Here is a 27,644-nt window from a genome sequence, read left to right on the forward strand (position 1 = left end):
TCTTATGGTCCATCCAGGCTGCACTTCCACAGAGGAAGCATACAGAACCAATGGAGATTAACTCCAAAATGCTCAGGATTCATCCATAAACACTCCTCTAGCACAGTGAGTGACAGGAGTGAAGCATTGTGCCAGTCCATACACTACTGGTATATAGGCTTGTTTTGTTTAAATAGTAAAAAAATAAACTCTCCAAACCAGTTCTCGTGAAGGGAAAGCCAGCTTCTGAGTTGTAACTTACTGGTTTTCTCTTCAATTTCTCTGTGAAACATCTCCTCCCCAGCAGGATTTGATAGGGAATGATTCAAGTCAGGTTCAAGGGCGCTGTATCATTTAAGGGCCTGTATTTCAGACGGTCACCTAAATAGATCTGCTGCTCTGCAGTACCTGCAGGCAAAGAGTTCTGCTAAAGCCATTGAGATGAAGCCAGACTGTGTGCTGGAATCCTTTGATTCTTGATAGGAATCTGCAGTCCTCCTGCAGAGGAGGAGGGACAATTAGGATGATCCAACTCCAATCATCTTCCACAAGCACAGTATTCCTTATGCAAGAGCCACGCCTGTAGGTTTACATGGAACAGCCAGGCCAAGAGGCTAATGCAAGACAAACAAATGACACCTGCTACAGGACAAAAACCATTCAAAATAACTTTATAAACTCTGTCACATTTCTGCTTTGTACATCAGTTCAACCTTATCCTTCGGGTTTGTTATGGAAAATTGACAATGCTTGCTTTTTGTTTTGCTTTTCCTGAAAGGCAGACACAAAACCAGCCATCAGTGCATTATTTACACAAGTGCAACACAATCTCCCACCCCAAAATTAATTTTTTTCACTAACAAGGTACTTCCAAGAGAATGTAAATAAACACCACAGCTTGAGCAGTGTTTCTGAAGTCAGTTTATAAAGGTTAGGTCATTTCTGCAATCCCCAAATGCCAGAGCGAGTAAAGCTTTGCTCGCCATCCAACAGGCTAAAAATACAACATTTCAAGTATTAAATCAGAAATTTCTAAAGACAATCCATATTTCGATAAATAAACACAAGGGAAACAGTATACAGCTCTCAATATACTGTATGAAAAGTGGTGTCCAGTTTCAAATTTTAGCAAGACAAGTGCACAGCCCAAAAATGCGATCAAGTAACCCTGAAAACTGCAGCAATCCGGGAGTTCCAAACATGAATCTCTTCTGTGTTTCCCCTCGAATTACTCTGCTGGTCTGAGGCATTTGATTGTTATTTAGTTCTACAGCTGTAGGTAATCAAAAAAATTCCTAAATTCATTCCCATATGGAAACAATTCAAGAGAAGGTTCCATAGATAAAGTCTATTATCATCTTGTTTCTCTGCACTCCACTTGCAATGGGATGCAACTGCAGGTCTGTTATTCCCATAGTGTCCACAGCTAGGACAAGTTCAGTCCAAGTCATGCTGGCTGTGGCTTGCTCTCAGTTTTCCACTTCACGTGTGTCTTCACCATCAGTTTTCTTATGTTTCCTCATATGTTTGTATTTTTCCACATATGCCTTCACCAGGTTAGCCACCTTCATAGGGTTGATCTCTCCACTTTTGCTGTGGCAGATCTGCAGGGGATCAGAAAGGGCACTTGGTCAACGACAGCAGCTCAGGCAAGTGGCAGAGAGGCCCTAAGCTGCCCAGGGGAGCCAATTCCTGCACAGACCCCCAAGGCCCAGAGCAGGGTACGTAAGCAGAAAACAAAGACAAGAGCAGCATTTTCCTTCAAGCATTTCAGGAATGGCCCACAGCTTATCTACAGAGCACCAACTGAAGGCAGAGGCATCTCAAAGCAAAAAGATTCATTTTTACTACAGGCTTTTCCACCCATCCATCCAGTTTTACACAACATGTGGTAACCAAGGAAGTGTTGATATGCCAGTTTTGGGATGTTTTTGAAGAAGCAATGCTCAGATTAAAAGAATGTCAGTTTTGAGAACACATTTTAAGACAGGGAAGAAAGAACAGACCCTACACAAGTTACTTTATTCAGGGAGGAGTTCAGAATGACTTCAGTAGCAATTGGCACTGCTCAGCTCTCTCACAAACATATGGGTCACACAGAAGATGTGAAATTGCAGCCATTACCTTGGGGATTTTTATTTATGATGGAATTTCTCAGTGACAGCAAGAATGCAGAGCAGGGAGAAATTACAGCTCTCTGAGGTATCAATTAACTGCCTTGACCACTGACTGCATCTTTTGTAGCCATGATCCACTCAGCACTAAGATCTGAGAGAAAAGCTCGTCTCAGCAAAATTGCAAGACCCTCTTCCAAGGTTCAGGGACACCACAGATGCTCAAGGACCTATTGCACAAAGTAATTTCTCACTTTATCAGAAACAGCTAGAATTCTGGCTGAAGTTCCTAGTGAGGGAGATTTGACCATTCTCACCCAGGGCAGATACCATGTAACATTTCAGCTCAAGCAACTGAAGCTCAGCAATGTTCAGGTCCACTGAAAACATGACCTCATAAAAGGAACAGACCGACAGCTCTCATCAATGGCACCAAAGAGTCTGGCTTAAAGCAACTACTGCTTCACCACAGGAGTGCAGAGTATGAGTCAGGGTCCAAAGATCTGCTAGCCCAGTTATGGCATGTAATTGCTGAAATGGCAAGTGCAATCTAAAGTACTGCCACTATGTAATGACCTGCCCAGCTCCTCCTCTCCACTCCCTTTCACTGGGCCCTCACCTTTTGCACTGCTTTCCGAAGGATGCTCTTGTACTCTTCCTTTGTAATCTCCCTCTTCTGGTAAAAAGGTTTGATGGCAAGTTTCACTTCTTCCACAGCCCTTTCTTGCATGTGAAGCTTCTTCATGTACTGCACAGGAAAGAGAACTTCATTACCTTGTGCTGTCTTGGGAATGGTTTCTGAATCTGTTTTTCTTAGAAATGCTCAAACAACGAAAATTCTCATTTCACAATTTTAACAACACAAGTAATCACCTCAAAGTAATTTCCTTTACTGTCAATTACTGTCTTGAAACAAATACCAGTTTGTGCTATGAGGAGCCCTTGCTTTATGTAACATGTGTTTTAAGCAAGTGACTACAATGTGGACTTCCTGGTTTTGGTCCCTTCCCTTCCTTCCAACAGCTCTAAATTAAACATACATCCAACAAAAGCAGCAAACCACAACTGTGAATATAAGGCTTCAGATAGCTCTAAAGACAATGTGAAAAGTGCAGAGTTGCCTAAGAAGTAATGATTACAGGTGCCATCAAAACAAGTCTATAAAAACTTGCTCATAATTGGAGGCTCAGAGTGAAATGCATCTTACTGTTTGGTTTTATGGTATGAGGCAAAATAACAGGCTAAGTTCTTTTCATTCTTGTGTTAGCATCCACTGTGCCTAGAGCAGATGGTCTGTGCAGCAAACTTAAAACTCAGCAGCAAGGGATTTGCACTGAAAGATCTCCACAGTGTTTTACTATCTTTGCATTTTCAGTGCTGATAAGGAACAAAATACAGCTCTACCTCTTTATAGAACTATTATGAGAATGGACAATAATTTCAAAGCTGGAGGGGAAATGAGAAAACCAGGTGTTTAGAGAAACTTGGGCATTGTGGTTTCTGGAAAGTCCCCTCCAAATATTCACATAAGAAAGTTTCAGAACTTTAAGAAAGTATTTCAGATGTTGCAATCCCTCTCTGTCCTATTGAGATGAACCAATAGAAAGCAGGTGAAATGAAATAAATCCCAAATGAATTCAAAGAGAGGACTGACTGCTGCTCTTTGGTTAGCACAGTCAGTCACCAAAACCAGCAGGGCTGGGAACATAGAGTACAGAAAGTTAAAAATCTTCCAAATGAAAAAGTTCAAATAAACAGCTCATTAATTTTATGAATTCACTCACCTCCTCGTTTTTTGTTTTATCCACTGGAGGTTTGGGTGCTCTGATCTGTTCCTCTGCACTTCCAACAGAAGCAGCTTGGATTCCTGGCTCAGATGCCGTAGCCAGGCTGCCTGGCTCTGGGGTGAGGCTCTGTCCTGCCACGCAGCCCAGAGCTGGAAGACTGCCCTGCATGATGAACTGAACCGTGGGCTGGCTTACCGGGGCGTACGGGGGCAGGCTGGAGGGCAGGGCTGCTGCCAGAGGGATGTTCTGGCAGTACACCTGTGGAACAGACACCGCTCTGTAAAGCCTGTGCTGACAACGCACAGCATCACAGCAGGGTCCTCAGAGCACCTTTATCCACCACCAGCTACCAGCAGCCCCAATCCCCTTTTAGCTGCTGGGCAGCACAGACTGATGGCTCAGACCAAGGCTACCAAGCCAACATTTACAGCCTGATCACAGTCAGGAAGAAGCTCATAGTTTCTCAGGCAGCACTGTCCTTCTGCAAGCTAGCGCTGAAAGCAGAAGCTGCAGGTACAGAGCCAAATTAAAGATGATACATTTCTTCAACTGTAAGGAGCACCTGAGAGATTAAATGATAGGAGGATTGCTGAGGTGTAGAGGCTACATGAAATGTACCACACGCAGAGGAAGGCACACTGCCATGAGAGGAGAGTGGTGCACAACGAGGGCACAGATGAGATGGGATGCCTTCCATGACAGGTGGGTGCTGGAATAGGAACCAACCTGAGAGGAATCTAGATCAGGAAACATAGGCTCGGGAATCATATAATTGGTTGGAGGAGGCTCATTGAACTGCACCTGATTTAACGTTTGGTTCAGGTCCTCTGCTTTCCAGGCCCCTTCTTTTGCTCGCTGCAGTTTGTACAACGGCATCCCTAGGAAACCCAAGGGAAGGAAAAAAAAACATCTTAGCAAAGAACAAAACAATTGGTCAAAGATTCAAACCCAATTCTATTTTAATAATTTAAATAAAAAGCATCTAACAACAAAACTAGCGATAAAAGGATTTTTTAGTATTTGTATTTTAAAGCTTCTGATAATAGAGAACTTCTCATCCCCTTCAGCAATTGCTTTCTACTGGGTTCTCTGTTGAGAGTAACCAGCAAGAACAACACAGGCAACTCTGTCAACACAAATAGCACAGGTTCCCAAGCCAAACTGTTTCTGGCAGCTTTGGTTTAGCAGCATTCACAGGAGTGAGCTGCAGACACCTGTCATACTCCTTGGTTTTGAGAAACATTTATAAAGTCTGAAGGCAAAGCAAGCATTCCAGTTAAGTGCAGAAAGGTGGGACATGGGCTGCCAGCTCAGAGATGGGGTTGCTGCATGTGTTTCACGAACGAACAAGCTGCCACTGGCTGAGCTGTGCTGACAGCACGTCCTCTCCAATTCATTAACACAACTCACCTCGTGATTTCTACCAGTGCAAAATGCCAGCTCTCAGGATTGCAAACCACAGCATCATCCCAGCTCAGATGACTGAGTTCTTACACTACAACCACATTTGGCCAGGCACCAAAGACCTAAGCCTTATACAGCCTGTTCAACTGCTGTTTGTTTCCCAAAAGAAACTTACTTGGAGCTTTTCCAGCAGACAATGCGCCACTTTCCTCCTCTTGAAGATTCCAGGTAACTCTTTTCACTGGTGCTTTTGATTTCAAGGCAGGACCCTGAGGTACCACTTCCAGTTCAGGTTTAGTGAAATTACTTGTATTTTCATTGGAGACAAGGCACTCCTCCTTAACCTCCCTCACACAATCTGTAACTTTGCTTTTGGATGAGCTTTGAATTGGTGCAGCTTCAGCTGGAACATGCATGATAACTTCTTTCTTTGGTGGTTGTTCCATCAGAGATGGACATAATGCAGTATTTTCTATTTTAACTGTAATCTCTAGGTTTGTATTGCTACAGCTACCAAGCACAGCTGCATCAGTACTATTTATTAAGTCTGTTTCAGCAAAAGAATCCACATCACCAATTGGGGCACAAATGTTTGTGATCTCTGGCACAGGGAATGCAGTTTCACTGCTCACTTCCTGACAGATGGGCTCTGCCTTTATGGTTTCTTGGACCTCTCTCAGCTGAACTGGGGTCTCAGTCTGTATTTCCTCAAGTTTGACATTTGGTTGGATGGTTATGGAAAGCCCTTCTAGTACTAGCTCCTCTTTTGGCTCTTGTTTCAGAGAATGGGGTTCCTCCAGACACCTGGTCACATTTTCAGCTGGAGGTTTTTGATCCTTTTCTGGAGCAGGAGGAAGCAAGGTCTCTTTTGATCTGTGTTTCCTTTCTTTGGAACGTGATCGGGATCGCGCTCTTTTTTCCTTTGATTTGCTGCTTTTGCGCTCCCAAGATCGAGACGCAGACCGAGACCGAGACCTCCACTTACTCCTGTCCCGAGATCTGGATCTCTTTCTGTCCCTTGACTTCAAACTACTTTCTTTATCATACCTCTCGTAGCTTTTGTCCCTCCTGTGCTTCCGCCTTTTAGTCCTCTCAGCGCTGTTCGACCGGGAGCGGTCCCTGCGCCTTGATCTCGAGCGAGAGCGTCTTTTCTTTTTCCTATTTTCATAAAAATCAGAAGTACTTCCAGGAGTACCTGAACGTGACCTAGATTTCCTTCTGTCCCTAGACCAAGAAGTTTTTGCCTTTTTATCCTTGGTTTTATCCTTTGTTTTCTTCTTTTTTGATCGTTCGTGACTGCTAGAACGGTCAGTAGAAGACCTCCTGCTCTTGGATTTTAAAGTGTGTGTTTTGCCGTGCTCTTCCCCACCTGACCAAGAGGTAGATCTGGAGCTTCGGTCCCTTGAGTGTGCTCTATCTCTTGACTCTGAACGTGATCTCTTATGCTCTTTGACAAGTGCTTTTTTCCTTTTCATCTTCTTCTTGCTTCGGGAGCTGGAGTTTGAACAGGATCTAGAACGTGATCGCCTCTCTGCTTGTTCTACTTTTTGGACTTTCTGCTGCTCAACACTCTTTGAGGGACTATCTGGTTCTATTTTTACATTAATATTAGGTCTAATCAATTCCTCAGCATTAAAGAAGACATTGGGTCCTTCTCTGCTTTCCTCCTTTAAACACTTTGTATTAGAAACTTCCTTAACAGCAGATGAAGTGCAAGGACTGCTCAGGACATTTTCCTCATCCACATTATCTTGTTCCTCTGTATCAGAGATCTGTTCTACAATCCTGCTTGCCACTGTCACCTCATCACGAGACTCTATGTTACTAGATGGCACGTCAGAGTCAGTCCCAGATCCAAATATATTTTCTACCCTGTATGGGGTGAAACGACGGACAGTTTGAAATGTTTGAACTTTGGGATTTTCAATGGAAATAGTCCTGGTGATATTAGTTAGTGGGATCCCTGAGCCAAGCCTTTCAGGACTGCTGTTTGCTGAACTCGAGTCCGATCCTGTTGGCTCAAAGGGATCATAGATTTCACTTTTGACCTGCTTTTTCTTCACTGAGAAAAGCGGTGAAGGACTCTCCTTCTGCTGCACTTCATCGTCCACAGGGCGGAAGGTATTACAAAACCCTGGGTTAGACAGCCTGCTGGAATGTCCTGTGTTCCCAGGAATATTGATTTTAAAACTCTCAAAAGAGCCTGGGCCTTTGCCCCTCGAAGTGCCCAGCAGTGATGAACCGCTAGAGCCGCCAGGATGGGTGGAGAAAGACACCCCGCTTGGACGTGCCTGTTGCTGAGGTTCCTTGGAATTTGACTTCTGACTTTCCACCCTGCTACCCTTTCCTGGCTGATTAGTGCCCTCCTTGCCAGTCAGCTGGGTTATACAGGAGCTGGGGATATTACAGCTTTGGCTTCCTGCAGGTTCCGGCTCCACCTGCTTGCTGCTGGTTTCTTTTTTAATCTTTGGTATCCTGGGAAGCTCAAAGATGTCAATTCTCTGGGAAGGTGGTTTTACTGGCTGCCTCACAGTTACAGCTTTTGAGCCAGAATTCAAGTTACAGCTCAGGGGCTTTGAAGACGAATCAGTGGGTACAAAGTTTTTAGATTTTCCATTAAATCTGGGTATTTCATCTAACTTTGAGCCATGCCTGCTCAAAGTTGCTGTATTCTGAGTCTGGACAGACCTGGGTGTCATTGAATATTCTGATTTTACAGCTGCCTTTTCCGGTGCAGTCTGTGCAGGGCTTGCTGCAGACTCACTCCTGCTCAGTGATGGTGCTGAGAACAAGGCTGTGGAGTAAGTTCCCAGTCCCGAGGAGACGGAAGGTCTGGCCATGGAGCTGCCTGCTGTGGTCCCTGAGAGCGCTGCACTTGGGGGACTGGTATGCCCTGAACCATCCTCCACTCTGGAGTCACTGCCTGATTTTCTGTGAAACGGAGCTATGGCACACAAACAGACAATTCAGCTTTGCAGGACATATCCAGACATTTTCTGCCAATGTTAACAGAAGTACTGAGCTAATTATTTTAAGTTCCACTATGGTTTGCAGACATGCCACACAGTAATAAGGAAGTCCAACAGTTCTTTTGGTCACATACTCACTATTTAGTGCCAGACACCACATCTTTGAGGAAAACACTAATGTTTAGGAAAGAAATTATTCTGTTCTGTAGGTATCATCTAACTAGTGCTTATTATCCTGTAGCTGCTGATTGACAGAAATGACTATAATAGAGGACGTTAGAGGTACTTATTTTAAGAATAAAGCTCTAAGTTTCAATTTGAACAGGTTCTTTTCTAGCAATGCCATACCAAGGGAGAACACAGCTGGAGATGGTAGCACATATTTAGAACTGTACTTTTGCAAAAAAATTTCTTGCTAGGGTCCTTCATCCTGCTTTTCAAACTGAAGTACAGATCACAGGCATGGCAGCAGTGCATGACACATGCCAGAAAAACTGGGTCCTAAGATAACTCTGGTCTATCCAGTCCTACATTTTTTATAATGAAGCAAAGCATGAAATCACCGTGCAGCTCTTTTGAAAAAAGAAAACCATGCATTAAAAATAAAATCCTCCAGTATCATCTCAGTTCTCATTTAAACACAGACAAGCAACACTATTTCAGAACATCCATCTTATAAAACAGATGACTGTTGTCAGCTACTGAATCTATCCTACATATTCTGAGGCTCAGTAAGAGTATCCCAAGCTCAAAGCTATGCAGCCTGTAGGATCAGGGCAGATGTGGATGAAACAAAGAGGCAAATGGCACTGTGATGTGCCAAGTCCTTACCTTCCTTCTTTGCTGTCAGTGAACCATCTCTGTTGATGACCACATCTGAACTGCTCATCATGAGAAGGCTCTGTCCAGACAGGATACTTCCCAAGAGATCAGGCACAGGAGCAGCTTCTGCTTCTTGATCAGGACTCAAGGCAGGCACGCTGCTTCTGCATGTTTCAGAGGGGTTACATTTCCTTTACTCTTACAGCACTTGTTCTATACACACACATTACATTAAAAAGAAACCAAAGTCAAGGGCATAAACAGAGATCAGCCAGGGAAGTTCACTTGTAGTTTTGGCTTCACTAGAGTCATTCAGTCCCCATGTTTCTCTGACAAACAGAAGGTGAAGCTTTTACTGACTTCCCACAGGAGTAACACAAGATAAGAAAGTAATCATATCTGAGACTTTTGGTTAGCAAATGCTGGTGCTCACTGTGTTATATATCAAGACTAACTTTCCAGTGCATTTAAAATGCATTTTTGGAGTTTAAACCACTAATTACCACTTCAGAGCTATTTCTATCCTAGTTGCCTCTCTTACCCCCACTAAACCACAAACACAAAAGTATTCCTCAGGCCTACACTTCAAACTAAAAAAAAAATGACAGAGCTTGAACCAGTGTTTAACCACAAGGTGCCACTGGTGGGGGTAGCTAAGAGCATGGCATAGAGCAATTACATTGAAAACCAATGGCAATGCTCCCACACATGGGACAGCACAAACACTCTCTGTTATGCTTTGCTCAATCTTATGAAGATGGTTTAAGTTCTCAGTTCTTGAAATATGGACTGATAAGGTGTTTCTGGTGTTGCTTCTGGTGTTTCAGTTTTTCTCCCTTTGCTTTTGTGTTGATGGGATCTGGGGGGTTGTTTTGTTTGAGTTTGCTAAAAAACAAACTTCCAAAGGGACCCAGCTCTTTGAGGGAGCTAGATTTCACTTCTGTATGACAACAAAGTAAACTTTATTAAAATAATGCACACCAAACATCTCTAATAACATACAACACAGAGGCAAAATGGGAACACTAAAGGAATAAGCTGCTAAGGCCAGACCAGGAAACTCAGTGTAGCCCAGACCAATGGAGCCTTTAGATGAGCTGAGTATCAGCTAAAGAGTTCCATCTTCTAATCAATATGCTACTCAAATAACTCTGAGGAACCAATCCTGAGAAACTAACTTTCACTGTAAGTCAGATGCATTAGAGGGCAGCTATGGAACCCTTTCACACCTTTTAACCACTTAAGCTGAGCTCCCTTTTTTCTTCTTTTCAGGTCACTCAGCCTTGCAGTTTTCTGTGACTCTATTGGTACATGCCTCAGTGACTTTCCTCATCCCTTTTCTTCTCATCATGCTCCCAGCTCCCTGTATCTTACCCCTCAGCCCTGAAAATTCACTGTGGCTGCCAGTGGGGGGCAGCCAGGGCTCCCTGGCCTTGGCAGGCTGGCAACACACAGCAAAGCCACTGTTAAACTGCAGGATCAAAGCAAGCTTCTCCTCAATTTTCTGAGCTCCAACAAACAGCAGAATTGGGTGAGGTGGGTACAGCCCTCACATCCTCAGGATGTGCAGCTGGATTCCCCAGGCCTCTCGAAGAGCAAGTGTTTGTTTAAAGGTTAATGACACTGGAATTTAAAACATACTAATGGGGTTAATAAATAGTCACAAACCAGAAAGTAAGAAGAGTTGGATTACGGTGGAAATATGAATTTTAAATTTCAACAGAAATGTTAAAGGTATGATGAAAGAGTGTATGTATTCAACATAAAAAGAATCCTTGCACAAACTGATGTGGTTATTTATCTATATCTGTGCAGGCATGCATGTATACACACACATGCACTTTTTAGAAGACAGGGTAAAAAAAGGGTTAAACAAAGAGGATCACTAGGTTTATTCTTCTGTTAGGGTCATTAGACAACTAAGAATAATAAAATAGCAATGGACATTTACCTGGGAAGTCCCACAGAAACGGGTCTAGCTACAGGACGGTGAGACCTCAGTGCTGACTGGGAGAGAACTCTCCTTTTGGCACTCACTGGTGAATCTGGATTTGCTGGAACCTCTTCATTACTGTGATAAAACATGAACCCTGAAATTGTCTGAAATGTTTTTCACATCAAAGAGATGATACCGCTATGAGAGATAGAGTTAGAGAGCACTATATATTTTATTATGATATATTAAAAAATATTTGTGCCATATACTTATTTTCTGTTCTGCCTAAATAGAACAGCTTGATTCAAACAGCATGTTTTCATATCTAAAATGTTAAATGGACAATTTTCTTTTATGAAAGTATCAAAAAGAAGTATTCAGTGGAAAACTAAATTTCACCAACATTAATTTCAGATTCCCTCCTCCCCAAAAATTCAAAGTTTATGAGTGGCATCAATGGCACAGTAAGATTTGGCACAGTAAGATTTCTCCTGAATTTGAAGTGTCTGGAAAAGTGAAGGTAAGAAAAGGAGAAACATGGAAGATTCCATTTAATTTTGTGGGTTTTAGGACTGGACTCCTTCAGATTCTAACCTTTCAAGAACCCACAGATCTTACTGGAAGTTTCAGGAGGCTGATTATTTCAGAAAAACACTTTAGAGGAGGCTGATTCCTTACAAGTTTAGTAACTTAGCCCAGAAGGAAAGAAAGAACAGGTCATTATGTGTTACCATGGGCTGTGTACCCAAAGCTGCCTTCAGATGTGAGATTCACACTCTGCATGGAGTGTGTGCACAAATGGAGCACACAGCATGGAGCTGTGTGCACAAACAACCCAACAGCTGTTAAATTACCAGGTCCCTGATCACAATCCAGAGATCTCTCACCTTTCATAAGGATCCAACTCATATGGATCTCCAAACACAGAGAGGGAAGCTGCACCAATATCTGCTCTCATCAGCCCCAGTGAGGGCTCAGCTGGTTTGTACATGGAAGGAAGTGAGGCCCCACGCACAGGTTTACTGAGACCAAGGGTTCTTGCAATACGGGAGCGAGCAGTAACCTCATTTTTTCCCTGCACAGACAAAGAGATTGGGTTACTTAAGTTAGGGCAGGTAAATTTGTGTTTAAAGCCCCAAATTCTTCATTTAAGCTGTGTACAGTCATCAGGTTACTACCATCACCAGCACAAGTGGTGTGCATTTATTGTCTATATTTGTTTAAAAGTATTTATGAAACTTGTAACTATGGCGGAAACTGCATGCATCAGATATAAGTGACCAGATAAATTAAGCTTCTCAAAATCTTTAATAATGTCAATTCAAAATTGTTGGTTCCTTGTTAAATGCTGGAGTTCTGGCTCTGAGGTGCAGACTCTAGTTAAAGTAGCTGACAAAAAGAATCAAGCTGGTGCAGAGTAATCTGCAGAGTAATTTACAAGAGAACACTACCACAGCTGAAAGGGATTTTGAGAGCTCTTACAGCTAATAAACTGGCTTTGCAACGACACAGCCACAAACACCCACAGCCTATTATTACAAAGAACAGGTGCTGGCAATTTTAACTGAGCTTGCATCAGTACCAAGTAAACACTACAGCTGAATGGCAGGGCAGGACACAAATCCTGCAGGACATGCTTTACAATCTGACCCCTACAGTCCAGGTAACAGGATATGTCAGCACAGAAGTTGCAATTCACTTCCACATACAGCATCTTTCTGGAATACCCTGGACACATCCTGCACAGACTTCCACCAGAAAGAAAGGCGCCTGCTACCATTGAAAGGTGGCATTTCTTCCAGCTGAATCCCATGTTATAGTGCTTTTACAGAGGGCTGAAAAAGGCAGGCACTGACTGGCAGAAACTCACTCACATGTGATCTTACTCTCGTTTTTTTCCCCCTTCTCTTCTTTGTCACACGCTTGCGCCTCTTCAGCTGTGCCCCTGAACTCTTCTTCCCAGCAGCAGATTTCTTCTGAGTTCTTTTTTTGCCTCCTGCTTTCTTCCGCCTTCCTGATGGGACAAAAAACAATGATATGGCTAAGTGCTGGCACTGTATTTTACACTGTACTCCCCTTCCTGTCCCCCCACGACACACAAAGCAGCTCAGAGAGACATACAGCACATCACCAACAGCACAGCAGGAAAAGTGACATCCTTAGGAATCAGTTAAAAACCACCTTCATGACACTTCTAGGCAGAGGGGGTAGAGGGAAAGAAGAAAATGCACATGGGATACCTCCACAGCTGTGCAGGTGTGGCAGCACACAGCTGATGTATTTTGCAGGATTCAGGCCCCCCTGAGGTGCCTGATGTCCTTACCAGTTTTCCTCTTCTGCCTGGTGGGAGCACGTGGTGCCAGAGGACGCTGGTAGATGGCTGTGTTCAGGCCTGCTACCACTGCCTCAATTGTTTCATCCAGAAGGGAGGACATCAGGTACCCTGGCACGTGCTGTGGGGAGGATTAGAACATACACCATACAGTCAGCAACATTTACTTATAAAATGGATTTGAGATTCAAATGAGGAAACCCCTCACATCACCAAGCTGACACTGAAGCAATTATGCCATTTTTAAATCCACTGACTGGCATATTAAGGACCTTGCTGTTCAGCCTCCTTCAGAGTTACATGCATGCTCCCAGCTTCTCAAAACTTACACTCCCTCAAACAGTAGAATTATGCTTCGGTCAACTCCAGGTATGAGCCAAAATAAGATGCACTTTTGTTCAGAGACAAAGGCAATAAATAACAGTGCCTTTCTAGGTACAATTTGTAATCACCCCTGCACACTGAGAAGTGGAGCTAAGAACAGCTCTTGAACGGGAAGTGCTGGGTTCCCAGGATTACACTACCATGGAATAGTAAAGTCCCCATGCACCACCCCTCTCACCCACAGGAAATGACTCCACACTACTTCTAAAACAACAAGTAAGGAAGGAAAGAAAAATAACAACAGTTACCTTGAAGTCTTTCACTTCAAACAACACTTTCCTCTATTTTTTTCAACATATAGCCCTGACTACTCAGCTGTAATTGCTTATAAACAATGAATCAAATAATTCATCAACTTCTTCTATTTTATTAACTCTTCTAAAGTTAAAATTGAAACACCTGGGTTTGGAGACAGTGGGGTTTGGCAGACAAAGAAGATCATCTCCATTAAGGAGGACATAATGAATTTAACAACTGCTAAAGCCTTCTGGGAAGTCCTTAAATCAAGGGAAAATGTGATAAAAACTTAAGGTGAGCTGGATCTTAGTTCATGGCAGCTATCTCAAACTATACTTAATACAGTAAGACAGGGACCCTGTGTATTTGGGATACTCTCCTGCATAGATTCTCTGGTACTGTTAATGTGTTTGAACTCATGTGGCCACATTATTGAGGACACTAAAATCTGTTTTTTTTCCTCTTCTAACAAGGGACTGATTTTCACAAACACAGAAACTTTAAAAACGCAAAATTTTTCTCTTCAATTGGACTGAAGGCAGTCAACATGTTCTACTGCTATGGGCAAGGAGGACAAAAGAAAATAAACAACTGTCAAATAAACATGCTAAAAAACCAGAAGTGGTGCACAAACTTTGTATTAATAGCCACTAGGAATAAAAATAAAATCTTGCTCACAGCGGATAAAAATGCAAGCTAAGAGAGGAAGCTGCTGCAGCATTTCAAAATAGAGCATCTTGGTCATGTGCCGTACTCCATTTGCACATACTGCACATCTCAGATTAAAAGAGCTCCACAACTACCAACCACTGTGCTATGGACAGTCAACACAGCCAGCAGAGCTACTGCAATGGGGCTGGTTTCAGTAAGCCTTGCCCAGGGCTGTGCAGAGCCCCTCGGAGTGCCCGTGATACCCGGATTTGCTGCGCCGTGGTGATGCGGTTCCTGTTCACGGTGGCGCGGACGCGCTCGCTCTGCCGAGTCCTGGCGATGGCCCGCGTCCGCACGTGAGGGCGGAGCCTGCTGGTGGTGGGGACAACATCGGCCATCAGGGCAGCCACCTCCTCCTCACTGACATGATCTGCATCTTCAACAAGAACAGCATGAGGTTACTTGTCTTTCTACACGTGAAATAATTTGAAGAATTTCAGACAAAAAAAAAAAAAAATCAGCATTCTCTTTCTTAAACCAATCACCTCTGCAGGCAGCCATTACCCTCTCGAAAGAAAATGAGCACAGACACCATTGCTTCAGACTGTTATCACAGTATAGCACTTTTCTAGGTAACAGAAATTGCTGCTACCTTGGCAATCTGAGGTCAGGACACTAATAAATTCTTTCCAATGTAACTCAGTGCAGTCACACTGTGGTGCTGGGATTGCCTTGGAAAGGTTAAAGGATGCTTACAAGAAGCAGTTCCACAGGTTGTAACTGCAGATGAAAATCTTCATAAACAAGATCCTCTCATCAGTCAAGAGTTCAAGTCTAATCTTAAGGTTCAAGAGAGAATGCTTATCAAAACAACTTGAAACAGATAAAGCCAAGAGGTTAAACACGTCTTCAAAACACCACATGATTCACATTATCCAACCTGGGAGAAAAATATTTACTTTGAGTGGCTACCACAAAACCCTTACCTGCAGCACCATTGGCACCCATGGGGGCACAGGCAGGGCAGAACCACTCATCTACAGGGACTTCACTCAGAGGAGGATTAAGGCATTCCATGTGATACCTTGAGGGGAAAAAACCCAGAAAATCAAACAATATGCTCCTTACCTAGGGAGCATTTCACTTCTATCCAGTGCTACATATGGCAGATTCATTTTCTTCAGCCTGAAACTATGGTTTATGCATCTGCTTCTATCAATCTGCAGAGAAACAATGCTACCTGATAGCTACACAAGGGTTTTAGTTCTAGATGGTATTTTCATCACTTTAGGCTCAAAAAAATCTCAGAAAACTGAGCATTCTCCCCTCACTGTGTGGTGAATCACTTGCCATTTGAACCCAAGCTGCAAGAAATGTGCAGAGCCAAAACTGATGGTGGCAAGAGAAGTACAGAGGCGCTGGGGAGACAGGCAACCAGGAAACAACATCAATTTCCTGATGAAGCTGATAAACCAACACAATATTAACAGTGCTCATGCTTATGAGCATTTGAGGCAAGCTATTCTACATTTTTCTAGAGCTAATCTCAGCCATGGAGAGCTAGTAAAGACTGCAAGTTCTTTTATCAGGAAGTGCTTCTGGAACTGCTTACTCTAGAAATCAAGCATATATAAAGAACTTACTTTAGGAAAAGGAAACAAAAATCAAAGACCTGTATCAAACTAGAAATAACAATACATTTAAAAACTATAGTAACTATAGAGAGATCCCAAACTAAAATCTGAAGCAATTCAGAGTTTGCTTCAGATTGAGAGAGGCTTATGGAAATTCAGAAAGAACTTGAATATGAGACGTGTATGAAATGCTGTTTTGGCTTAATATTTCAAACTCAAGTGTTCTGATGGTACTCTTAACAATCTTTAGTGTTCCTGATTTTGTCTTTTTCCCAGAAGATGAATCAGTGTATATGTGTGTATGGTCAGTGTATCAGTGTGTACAGACACGGAACACAAAGGAAAAACTAGACTTAGCAGATGTCTAGTTAGCTTGGCAGAGTAATTTTTGAAAAGTTATTTTACATACTCTACTAGCAACTCTCTTTGTTCAGTGGGCAATTTCTGACATCTTCAAACTGACAGAGCTGGAAGACTGATTAAGCAGCCCAAGGGCTTTAAATTCTAGCAGAAAACAGTAGGGCCAGAGCTGTGTTCAAGTATATTCACAACTCTACCTAAACATTCATTTTATTAATCAAGGAGAGGACAGAAACAGAAGCAAGCAAGAGTAAGAGAATCATTTAAGAGCTGTGGCTGTAAAGAAAATTCTCAACATTTCCCAAAACTGTGGATCTTAAGTACTTCTCCTGCACAGCTCTACTGCCCAGTCACTTGGGACATGTCATGCATCCTCTCCTCAAGGAAACATAAAGCATGTAAGGTTCTACTCTTCCCACACCCAGATGTTGCATGGATAAGCCCAAACACCTTCATCACTTGAAGGTGTGGTCATCTGTTTTGGTGCCCTGCAGCCTTGATGTGTGCAGGACTCTCCACACAAACACTGCTAAATGACCAGGAAAGGATCCATCACATCATGGGGATGGAAGTCTGCACTAGAACACATGGATACACGGCTGGCCACATGGTGAGCCTGAAGAGAACAGCAAGGGGCAGCCTGCATACCAGACAGTGCCTGAGGACCCCACTCTGGCTACGTGCAATCATGCAGGTTTATTTCAGCCTCTTACCCTGCGTCGCAGCCATCACAGAGCAGCAGGCGATCCTCGCGGTCACTCCTGCCACACACCTCACAGAACGTTGGATCCTCCTCTCCATCAGTGCCCTGAGTTTTTGTGTTCTCAACAGGAATCTACATAAAACAGGGATTCATAGTTTATGCAGAACGTGGCACTTTTTAAAACCCACCGTCACACAACAATAGTACCTGCAGCTAAACCTACAAGTGAGGAATCAAAATGGCTGTTACACACCTGAACCTTCACTCAGCTCTTTCAGCACACCTAGGGCATGATCAAATACCTGACAACATCTACTTAACTTGTCTACTGTTGGGCACAAATGACTGTAGAAAACTGCATGTTAAGAATAGGCAAAACAAAAATCCACAAATAAGATCAAAAGTAGTCAAACAAACAAAAAGATGCCAAAAATGAGACTAAAGAAAAGAGCAAACTGCTGTCTCCTATATTACCTCAATGTTAACTCTCACTTCTGTTAAAATGCAAACAATAATAAACCATCATAAACCATCAGTTTATGAAAACAAAGCATCAAATCCCTAAATGTCCCCTGGAAACCAACACCTTTCTGATATCAATTAAGAGCAGTGACAACTCTTTAATGTTCTTTTGTGAGCAATTACTGGCACACTCAACCAGTGCCCTTCAGGGCTCTCCTCCTGCCTTGTGCCTCTCTCCCCCTCCAAACCCAACTGCTACACAGCATTGCTGGCAGCAGGACATAAGGAAGAGATTGTGGAGAGTCTAGATTATTCCTATACATCCTATAACAGCACTTGAAGAATGCAAGGCACTTTCCACACGCAGACAGGGTTATTCATGAAGAACAGTTTTCAGTCAAATGTCCATTATACAAAACAGGCAGTTGCAAAAAACACCCTTTTTCTACCACCACAAATGATGCCACAACACAATATTGCAGAAAGTAAGGTTAAGGAGCAAAAAAAAGTCACAGTTCCTTAAAAGGCAAATTCAAAATAAGAAAAAAAAAAATTCATTCAGATAGCAAGCATTACATAAACAGCCTAAAAGTGTAAACTTTTGAATAACAATGTTGTGCCAAATGGCCTGGTTGTTTGCTACAGTCAAAGGCTTACCTTTTTTAAGATTTTACCACCAAAACGTGCCCGAATGTTAATGTAATTAAAGAGGATTCGATCCACTGGACAAGAGTTTGCATTCTAGGAAAAAAAAATCCCAATACAGTTAATAAGTGCATCACTTTATTCAAATTTTTAAAAGTAATCTTAAATTATTAATGCAATAAGCATTAAATTAATGTAGTAGTCATTTTAACAGCTATTGATCTTGACATTTCAAGTACGTTAAACTGACTTATCTGGTTTACAAACAACATGTTCTATTACATATGCATTTTTAGAGAAGCATTTATTTTACTGAAGCAATTTAGTTATTATTCAATTGCCAGCAACATCAAAGTTCTACCAAACATTGCCTTGAAATAGTGCTCATGTTTTAAGTCATTTACTTTCCTTTACACAATGAGTAACTAGAAATGGCTTAAAAATATATTCAGTAAGAGCGATTTATTTGCTTTTTTAAAAACTTAATCACCACTGCTACTGCTGCATGCACTGTAAGTTTTGTAATTCTCACCCTGGATTATGACTATGGCAACTAGACAGGTGGCAAGGAACTCTGACTGAAAAGTGAATTCACAGCAAGCTCCCAATTGTCAGTATTTTTTTACGTCTTTTCTATGCTTAGATGTTCAGGGTTGCAACAGATCCCAATCCAGCGGTCACAATACAGAACTCAAGAAAATATAAAGATAGATATGCAGATATATCCAAGCATAGAGAAAAATTAGTACCTCAACTTGAAAAAACAAAAGAATTGTAGATGCCCACAAACACACTTGGTTGTGACCTTACACCTTGCAGAGAACAGAACAAATCAGGACAGGTACAAGAAAAACAGATCCAGACTTCAAACATGAATCCTGCCAAACAGAGCAGTAACCCAAGTCTGTTTAAAAAAGCTTAAGAAAGCAAATAGCAATATGACAGTGTTTTGTTCTCATTACAGGACAACAGCATGATCACAGGGGATGGGGCAGAGCACACCAGAACACCACAGGACACCACAGACAAAACAGCTCACCTTAGACCACTCCACAATGCAGTCCAAGCAGAAGTAATGGGAGCAGCTCTCAGGAGTCCCAACAGCCTGATCCCTAAATGTGTTGAGGCAAATGGGGCAGTTTTCACCATCCTCATCAGAGGAGAGGCTCACTCCGTTCAAGTGTGGCTCTGATTTCAAAGAATCAGCCATTCCTTCCATAGTGGCCTCATTTTCTTCCTCCTCTTCTCCCTCCTCCTCATCATCTTCGCAATCTTAAGAAGTGAGAGATAAAAAACAGCTTGTGTGTGCTGCAAGGCTTCAGCAATGGGGACAGAGGGGGTGGGCAGGACAGGGGTCCAGTTCACAGAACATTCCAAGTAAGCTTATTTTATGAGGCTGCAGGGGTCAAGCACAGTCTCCCCAGTTTAAGGCAATATTTTTTGCTGTTTTCTTGCTTCCTAAATCCCTTCACTAAAAAGCAATGGATTACTCTGGTGAAAAATAAAGCCGGATAATGTAAGTAGTCTTGCAAGAGATTAAAATCACAGACACCAGAAAAGCAAAAGATTATCTAAAGACAGTTAAGACAGGTTAGGCTACCACTGAGCAATGAAGTTAAAAAATAAAGTTATAATAAAGTTACCGTGTACCCAACTTTTGTTTTTTTAAGAGACATTCCAGAGGAAAAGTAGCAGCAACACACTCTACTGCAGAACAGCAAATGAAAGATTTCACCAGTAAAGTATGATTTTGTGAGCCAAGGGATCTAAGTGCCTTACAGACCACTTAAAGCTTGATTTTGAGTAAAATTATGCACTCAGCACACATTGTTGAAAGGTATTTTTGTTTTTATATAAATACAAAGATCTGTTAGTCTTTCCCTAAAACCTGTGAATTAAGCTGATATTTTCAAGAAGCAAGAAAAAGTACTTAAAACCCAACTCACTTTGAGCGAGGACTGTTGTTGGGCTGCTTTTTTTTATGAGAATGAGACCCTTGTCTTTTCTACTGAATTCTCCTGTCTGGACATAACAGACAATACTCTGAATGATGGATTAATAAAGCTTTTTAGCACCTGGCATCAATTTTTTGGTCTGTGTTTAAATCAGTGTAACTAGTAACTTGGAAAACTGTGCTCTTGCCTTCTCAACAAGCTTTAGAGCAGATAAAAATCTATTTTTGTCTATCCAAATATTAGAGTGTAGCAGTTTCAGAAGTACATGTATCTCCAGAGTACGTTTTCAGTAAAATCAACAAATTCAAATGATATTCACACTGCTTTTTCCAATAAAAATTAGTCATATCATCTTCCATCCTCCCTAGGTATTACAGCAATTTACTTCCAGAACTCCCATCACAGCATTCACTTTAGAGCCCCATGCCAAAGCAAACTAACAAACATGCTTTTCATAAGTGAAAAAATAGCATGAGCCATTGCTGCAACTTTGACTTTTTTTCCTCTTCATGCTGGGGCAGAGTTCACTCCTGCTGACTACAACTCCACTGCTTTGGACAGCAGACAGTCTTCAAACATGCAAATGCTTTAAAAGTTTAGAAATTGGGCACTATTACTTGTTTGCTTATTACTGTAGGATTTTGGCATCGGCCTGACAGGGCAGCATCTGTGGATTTACGTTTCATTGTTAGTTTCCAGAAGAACAGCTTTCATCTTGCTCTTCCTCAGTTATTTAAAAATGCCTGTTAAGGCACATGAGCAGAGCTTACCTTCTGTTTCTTCATCTTCACTTTCTTCCTTGTCCTCTCCACCTCCCTCTTCCTCAGTGTCATTATCTTCCTCTTCACTACCAGTATCATCTTCTGAATCCCAGCTATTCCCACCATTGCTTTCTTGAAAAGAGAACAGAAGAGAAGAGGAGAGGAAACACTTATTTGATGCAGACATACAGGCAGAGCAGCCCCTCATCAGGGCATTATGGATGAAGTGAACTCCCAGATTTCTGCAGTGGTATCAAAGCTGCCCATCTGGAGAAACTCCAGGGAAGCATGCCAGCAGTCTGATACACACACAAGCAATGAAGTGAAGCAAAACAAAAAAATCATCAGGGAAAAGGTGACAAATGGTCACAAATACATCTTTACCAGCCTTCTGAGGGTAAATCTATAGGCTCTACAACCTCAAAGGAGAAAGGTGCATGCTCAGAGAGCCCCATTTACCTGTTTCGCTGAGGAGGGCCAGACACTGCCTCTTGCCCTTTCCCAGAGCAGCGTTCCTGTTGATCAGCTCATCCTGGCTGTCATCATCCATGGCGGGGCATGGGAGCCCCTGCAGGCGGCAGAGGCAGGGGCAGGGAGGGAGTGCAGAGTTCCAGCAGCAGGACAGGCAGGCTGGCACGGGGCAGGGCTGGCACCAGGCGGGCACAGAGCGTCGGGCGCATCCGCGAGACCTGAGTGTGAGAGGGGACACGGCTCCTGCACCTCTGAGCAGCCTTCCCCCGACTCACAGGGGGCCACAGGCAAGCAGCTACTGCTGTGTGAGGTTCCACAGCCCTGCTGAGCTGCATCAAAGCAGCTGCCTGTGAAAATCAGTGCACGTGAGAGATTCAGCTGGATCCTGGGCTCCTGGATCCTGGATGACAGCGAAAGTATAACCAGAACTCCCCACTGAAAATAACAATAGAAAACCTACAAACACTAAAACCATCCCATGGACCAGCAATTCATTGCAAAACTGAAGGGACCAGAGGCCCTTTGAACAAAGCCTAACAGGATGACAATATGTTTTTTAAATCAAAAATACTCCACCTTGCCTGATTGAAAAAAAGAATAAAGATTATGTAGTTTCAGTCCTTTATTTAAGAAAAAGGGGCTTTGCACAGCTCTGTCCAGAAATAGAGAAGTTGAAGACCCCACAACCATTACTCCATGGAAAAGATAAGATCTGATTTAGTGCATATTAATGCAATCACATTAATTGCTGTGCATCAGCACAGACTGGCAGTAAAACTGACAGATACTGGGAGATGTTGCATGATCCAAATTCATAATGACAATTAAATCAGAGCTTTTAACACATAATGCTACAAAGCATTAAGGCAGACAGACCCCTGGCAAGCTTCTATAAGCAAGTAATGAAAATATATAATTAACCGACACTTAAAGCTAGGTGTCATATCTCAATATGAAAAAGAAAAGGATTCTTTTATAAGAGTGGCAAAGAAGTTTCAATCAGGTGCTCTTCTCCCACTCTCCCTGCTCCCCATTACATATTTTGCATATTAAGAGATTTTTTGGATCAAAACACTATGTTTTATTCAAGTGCTCTTAATCTGTACCTTTGCACACTCCCTCTTTAAGCCACACAGCACAGCTTTGCACCAGAGAGCCTTAAAAATGTAGGTTAAAAAAGTAGAGAGCCTTAAAAAAGTAGACCAAACTACAAATGGAGTCTTCAGTGGTCAGGGAAAAAAAACAGCAACTCTAAAGAAAGAATACTAAGTTTCAACACAACTAAGTTCCCCTAAAGATTTCTCCTAATTTCAGTAAGAATCTTGCTTAAAGACAGGCTTACATTTTTATTTGTGGCTGTTAACATGAGCATTTAAAAAACTGTTTAAAAACAATTTCTGTTGGCTGAAAATACACAGACTCATCAAAAGCCAGTTACTCCATGATGCAACTGAAAAAAATACAAAGAAACACCCGGAATTTTTCAAGTTTCAGCAGTGCGTATGTATGAATTATTCAAGCTGAAACTCAATTATATAACATCCTCCCAAAAGCTCAGTTAGCTACAGCAATGCAAAGCTTGTGGTGACGTGAGGGCAGGACACAAAAAGGGAAGGACTGGCAGCAGCAGTCCCCCAGCAGGGCAAGGCAGGCACGCGTTCCACCCGTGTGTTTGATCTGTGCAGAACCTGGGCCGCTGCTCCAGGGGCACCTTGCGGGAGCAGAGCGGGTCCCTGCTGGGCTGGCACTGCCACACCCAGCCAGCCACCGCACTCCTGAGCCACTGAGGGTGAGGGAGGGCAACCACAGCTTACCAAAAACATGGATAAGCCTCTGCTTCACTATGGCCATTACCTTGGTTTCCCTGCTCTCCAGTCCTCAAAGCAAAGGAAGATCGTTGTTTCAAAAAGTGATTCCTACAAGCCTCAGTTCTGACCAACACACACCTTGCTACATTTCCAAGCATTCATTTCTTCACTGTAGTGGAATAAAACCACTACCTGTGGTATTTTTGCCTTGCTACCCCATGGAAAGCTATCCTTTAGGCACAGAGGTGAACAAATCAGCACTTGTGACTTGACAATCTAAACGGACATATTTATGCTGCTAATGCAAGCTTGTACTTTGCTCAGAGGCAAAACTCTGAGTTAAAGAAAATCTGATATTGCAGCAAACAATCAAGTCTTCAAATCCTGTCAGTAAAAAAGTCTGTTTTGTGGCTAGCTGGAAAGTGACAAGGAGAAACTAAGCGATGAAGAGATGAAGTGGATTTGAGATTTCTAAGCACATCAGAAATATTATTTTACAAACAACCTATTCCACACTGGGCAGTTGCTCTTAAGAAAAAAAGAAGGAAACCATGGTTGACTATACACCTATATACAAGAGGCTACTTCTATTTTTTAAGAACAATAAGCAGCATTTCCCAGTTGTTGGGTTTTTTTACAGGAGACATTTCAAACAAATTGCCACCGTTAAACACAAACACATTCATGATACACTTCAGAGAGTTCACCCACCTGTACAAAAGCCCCATTTTCTCCAGCACTGAGCATACCAGAATTTTTCTAACCCCCCTGAGCCACAACTAGCAAATACAAAATAGATGGAAAGCATTTTTATTATTAAGTTAACCAAGAAGTTTCTTTGAGGAGGGGATGACAGTCATTCCTCCAAGGCAACCCTTAACTCTGCACTTCTGTAACACAAAAGGCCAGACTGCTAAAAAGCAACCAGTTGTCCCTGAAGGCCATTTGACTCAGGGAACTACAGCTGCTTTTAGCTTTGTGGCTGTGAAGGACGTGCCCTTGTGGCACCCAACCCCTTGCTGCTAGGTCACTTGGAAACTGCCATGGTGTGCAGTACTCCCCATACAGCACTTGAGCTGCAAGCAGCTCTCACATGCACCAATCCTCCCTTCTGCATCCCACTTTGTAAGTCTGTCAGAGGAATTAAGGAAGGAACAGAGATGCAGGGTAACCTGGCCAGAGATCCCTTGTACTCAATAGCACTGATGCTTTCAGCAATCCCCACCTCAGTTCCTCGGGCAGGTGCCTCTCGCACTCACACAGTTTATCTCTGCAGGCTCTGGATTACAGCTCGCACACAAGGCTGGCTGAAGGCAGGCACCATCCTCCCTCCTCCTTAACATCCCCTGCTTTCAAATTCTCACTTAGGGAACCCTACACAAACATCAAACCACAGAGGCAACGAGTGCATGGCAGGTGTTCGATCGCTCTGCTCGCACCAGTGCTCTCCCCAAGGCTCAGCTCAGCACGGCCCAGCCAGGTTTGCTCCCAGGGCTGTGTCCCTGTGGCAGCACAGGCTGCAGGACACGCTGCAAGCCCAGGCTTTGCTGCTAAGACAGATTACACTTTTACACACAGATGCCTTAAGTCATGTTAATAGTACAGTCAAAGAGCAATTACAAATACCTTCTTCAAGCTGTATTAGCAACAGGGCTTTCTGCTGGCTTCAACAACAGAGAAGATTAAGTGCTTCCTCCAGAACAAGTGTTTATCAAACAAGCACTTCAGGAAACATTTAGCTTTTTGAACTGAAGTCCTTATGCATTACCACAGATGAGTATTTTAATGCAGTTGGAGTATGTTCCAGTGAGAAGGCAAGCACAGGTCTCCAGCTATCAGGACGAGGCACAGCCTGCAAAGGACACAGGAGCTCCACGTCCCCTGACACAAAGCCCACCGAGCTCTACAACAGCGAGTGCCTCTCCCAGCACGGGCACTGTCCCTCCTGGCACCAGCCCATCTCCTCCTCCACCAACTGTTAGGCACCTTCTACATTTTTTAGAAAGAGAAGAGCTACTACAGATGGCATTTACTTTCACCTCATTGGGTAACGCAGGACTACTTGTAGGTGAAGAAGTTTCTCACAGAATTTACTCACAGGGTGGTTTTGAATGCTGATCTAATTACATGGGCCACTACTGAGCCATCATGCTCTAAGGAACACTTATAACTATATTTAAGCCTACTAAATTTTCAAACATTTGGGCTTTCAGTTCTCATTGGCACATGTGTTTTATTGGCTTGTTGGGGGGAGGGGGTTTGGTTGTGTTTTTTCTTGGTTTTGTTTTTTTTCCCCCAATGGACTAAATAATTCAGTTCTCTCCGGAAAAGCAATGTCACACATCAGAAATCATTTAACTTTGTTTACAATTTCATATGCTACAGTCAATGAAAGAAAGTTAGAGCTGTCAAAATCATTGCTGCACCCAGCTGGAAAAAATCTGGTTATGGTGTGACTACTATCTGCCATCACCACATTCCAAAGGTAAATTAAGACAACTTGGCAGGGAAATAATTCAGATTAACAAGACACTCCTACAGCCCAGAGTTGTGCACTGCCAATCCAGTATGCACAGGGAGCTTCAAAAAAGTCCCCTAAATCTAAATTTAGATCCCTATTTAAATTTTAAAAAAAAATTTACTCTTAAATACCACTAATCAGAACTGCCTATGCAATAATTTAAGTGGAAGCACGTAAGAACCCAATAGATAAGTCACAGAAAATTAATCCTGAGGTAGGTAAGGAAGTGCTTATCTGCCACCCATCCCAGCCCTGCCCTAAATTTAGCCACCCTGAATTCCAGGATGAAAACTGCCCACCAAAGCTTCCCCAGGAGCTGACAGTGCATTCTTTAGGGAGTTTGTAATGCAAACAAAGCAACACACAGGTTTTGCAAAAGCATTTTGAAAGTACAGCATCTTACCCAGAGGAGCAGCTAAGCATTTTGCACCTCTGTATTCAAAGCAGCAGCCAAGTTGTATGGAATTCCCAGCCTCCAATTCCTTGCAGCAACTGGCTCTGATTCCAGCTGTGAATTAACTACAATTCTGCTCATCCTCCTCTTTCTTTACAGGCCTCTTTTCTTAGGAAGAGTCACCCTTACTGGTGAGTTCCCTTTCAGGATCAGTCTTTCACACTAGTCCCATCTTTAGCTACAGCTTCCCCTGCTGTTTATGGGAATGACTGTGGGAAAATCAAAAACCACAACAAAAACCAACAAACCCAAACAAACAAGAAAACCCAAACAAAAAGCTCACACACTTTCATATTCTGTGCACAGCTCGACGGAGAAAGACCCCAAAACAGACACCCCTGAAACACACCAGCAACACACGACGGGGCAACAACCTGCAGGAAAAACAGTGAATGGAACTACAAACATCCCACCCACCCCACTGTCACCCAACGTGGGGCGGCAAAGGAAAGGCACCGCTGACACAGCTTAGAACCTCTCCGTAGGCACAGCTCCCTCAAGGCAAAGTTAACTCTAAACGCGGCCTGGCGATAAGTTAATACACGATTTAAAAAAAAAAAAAAAAAGCTCGCACGCAGCTCCTGATTTGTACTTGCGAGCGGATAACTCCTCCAACACCCGTGTGTGTGTGCACACCAGCAGTGGGAACGGGCGGGAGGAGGGAGAAGGGACGGGGGAAAGGGACAGGCGCCGACACAACACGCCGGAAACCCCGGGGGTTTAGTTTAGTCCCCTCGCTGTATTTCTACACGCACTTGGTACATTTATTCGGGTCTCTGCCGCAGCAAAGGCAGCTGCACGGCTCCCGAGCCCGCTCGGCCCTTCTGCATCCCGCGGGGCGCTCCCATGGGAACCCGGGAAGCACCCGGGGCCAGCCCGAGCCGGGGCTGCCCTCCCGTAGAGGCGTCTCCCGTCGGAGAACAACGCAATAAACCAATAAAGCTGCTGCCGTCGTTGTTGTTTATGAGAGCGACACTGAAAGAGCGACCGGGGCTGTTCCCAGCCGGGGCGGGGGTCGGCCGCTCCGCCAATTCCCACGGCCCGGCCCCCCGGCCCGGCCCGGCCCCCACCCCGCGCGCAGGCCCCGCCCGGCCCGGGCACTCACCGTAGGAGCAGCCCCCGCTCACATCCCGGCCGGAGCCGCCCGGTGCCCGCTCGCAGCCGGGACCCCACGGCCGCCGCGCCCCCGGAAGCGCTGTGGAAACACTGGCGGGTCACGGGGCGGCAGCGGGCGCAACCACCGCGCCTGCCGCGG

The 27,644-nt window shown here is 43.5% G+C and overlaps 1 protein-coding gene across 2 annotated transcripts; it reads right to left on the minus strand.

Annotated features, from left to right (window-relative positions):
- Positions 1–622: 622 nt before the first annotated feature.
- Positions 623–27,644, minus strand: PHRF1 (PHD and ring finger domains 1). Of its 2 annotated transcripts, none has more exons than XM_059474108.1 (18): positions 27,495–27,644; positions 21,595–21,824; positions 21,145–21,267; positions 19,459–19,691; positions 18,432–18,515; positions 17,323–17,444; positions 15,602–15,699; positions 14,879–15,051; positions 13,335–13,464; positions 12,886–13,025; positions 11,899–12,086; positions 11,027–11,146; positions 9,085–9,239; positions 5,460–8,228; positions 4,682–4,758; positions 3,878–4,138; positions 2,713–2,841; positions 623–1,583 (listed from the first exon to the last, which is right to left on the minus strand). In XM_059474108.1, exons 2-18 carry the CDS (start codon positions 21,683–21,685, stop codon positions 1,449–1,451), a joined length of 5,028 nt encoding a protein of 1,675 aa, XP_059330091.1. In that variant the 5' UTR covers positions 21,686–21,824; positions 27,495–27,644; the 3' UTR covers positions 623–1,448. The 2 variants fall into 2 exon arrangements, with proteins under 2 accessions (XP_059330091.1, XP_059330090.1); XM_059474107.1 differs by having other exon boundaries at positions 4,607–4,758.

This window comes from Ammospiza nelsoni, chromosome 6, assembly GCF_027579445.1.
Source record: "Ammospiza nelsoni isolate bAmmNel1 chromosome 6, bAmmNel1.pri, whole genome shotgun sequence".
In the NCBI taxonomy this organism is placed as follows: domain Eukaryota; kingdom Metazoa; phylum Chordata; class Aves; order Passeriformes; family Passerellidae; genus Ammospiza; species Ammospiza nelsoni.

What these genes read in the sequence shown, in the direction of transcription:
- PHRF1 (XM_059474107.1), bottom strand. Translation starts at nt 21,685, where the DNA reads ATGGATGATGACAGCCAGGATGAGCTGATCAACAGGAACGCTGCTCTG. An exon ending in ACTGACAGCAAAGAAGGAAG is followed by an intron (nt 8,229 to 9,084) that starts GTAAGGACTTGG and finishes TGTGTGCCATAG; the next exon opens with CTCCGTTTCACAGAAAATCA. An exon ending in ATAAAACAAAAAACGAGGAG is followed by an intron (nt 2,842 to 3,877) that starts GTGAGTGAATTC and finishes TTTCCTGTGCAG; the next exon opens with TACATGAAGAAGCTTCACAT.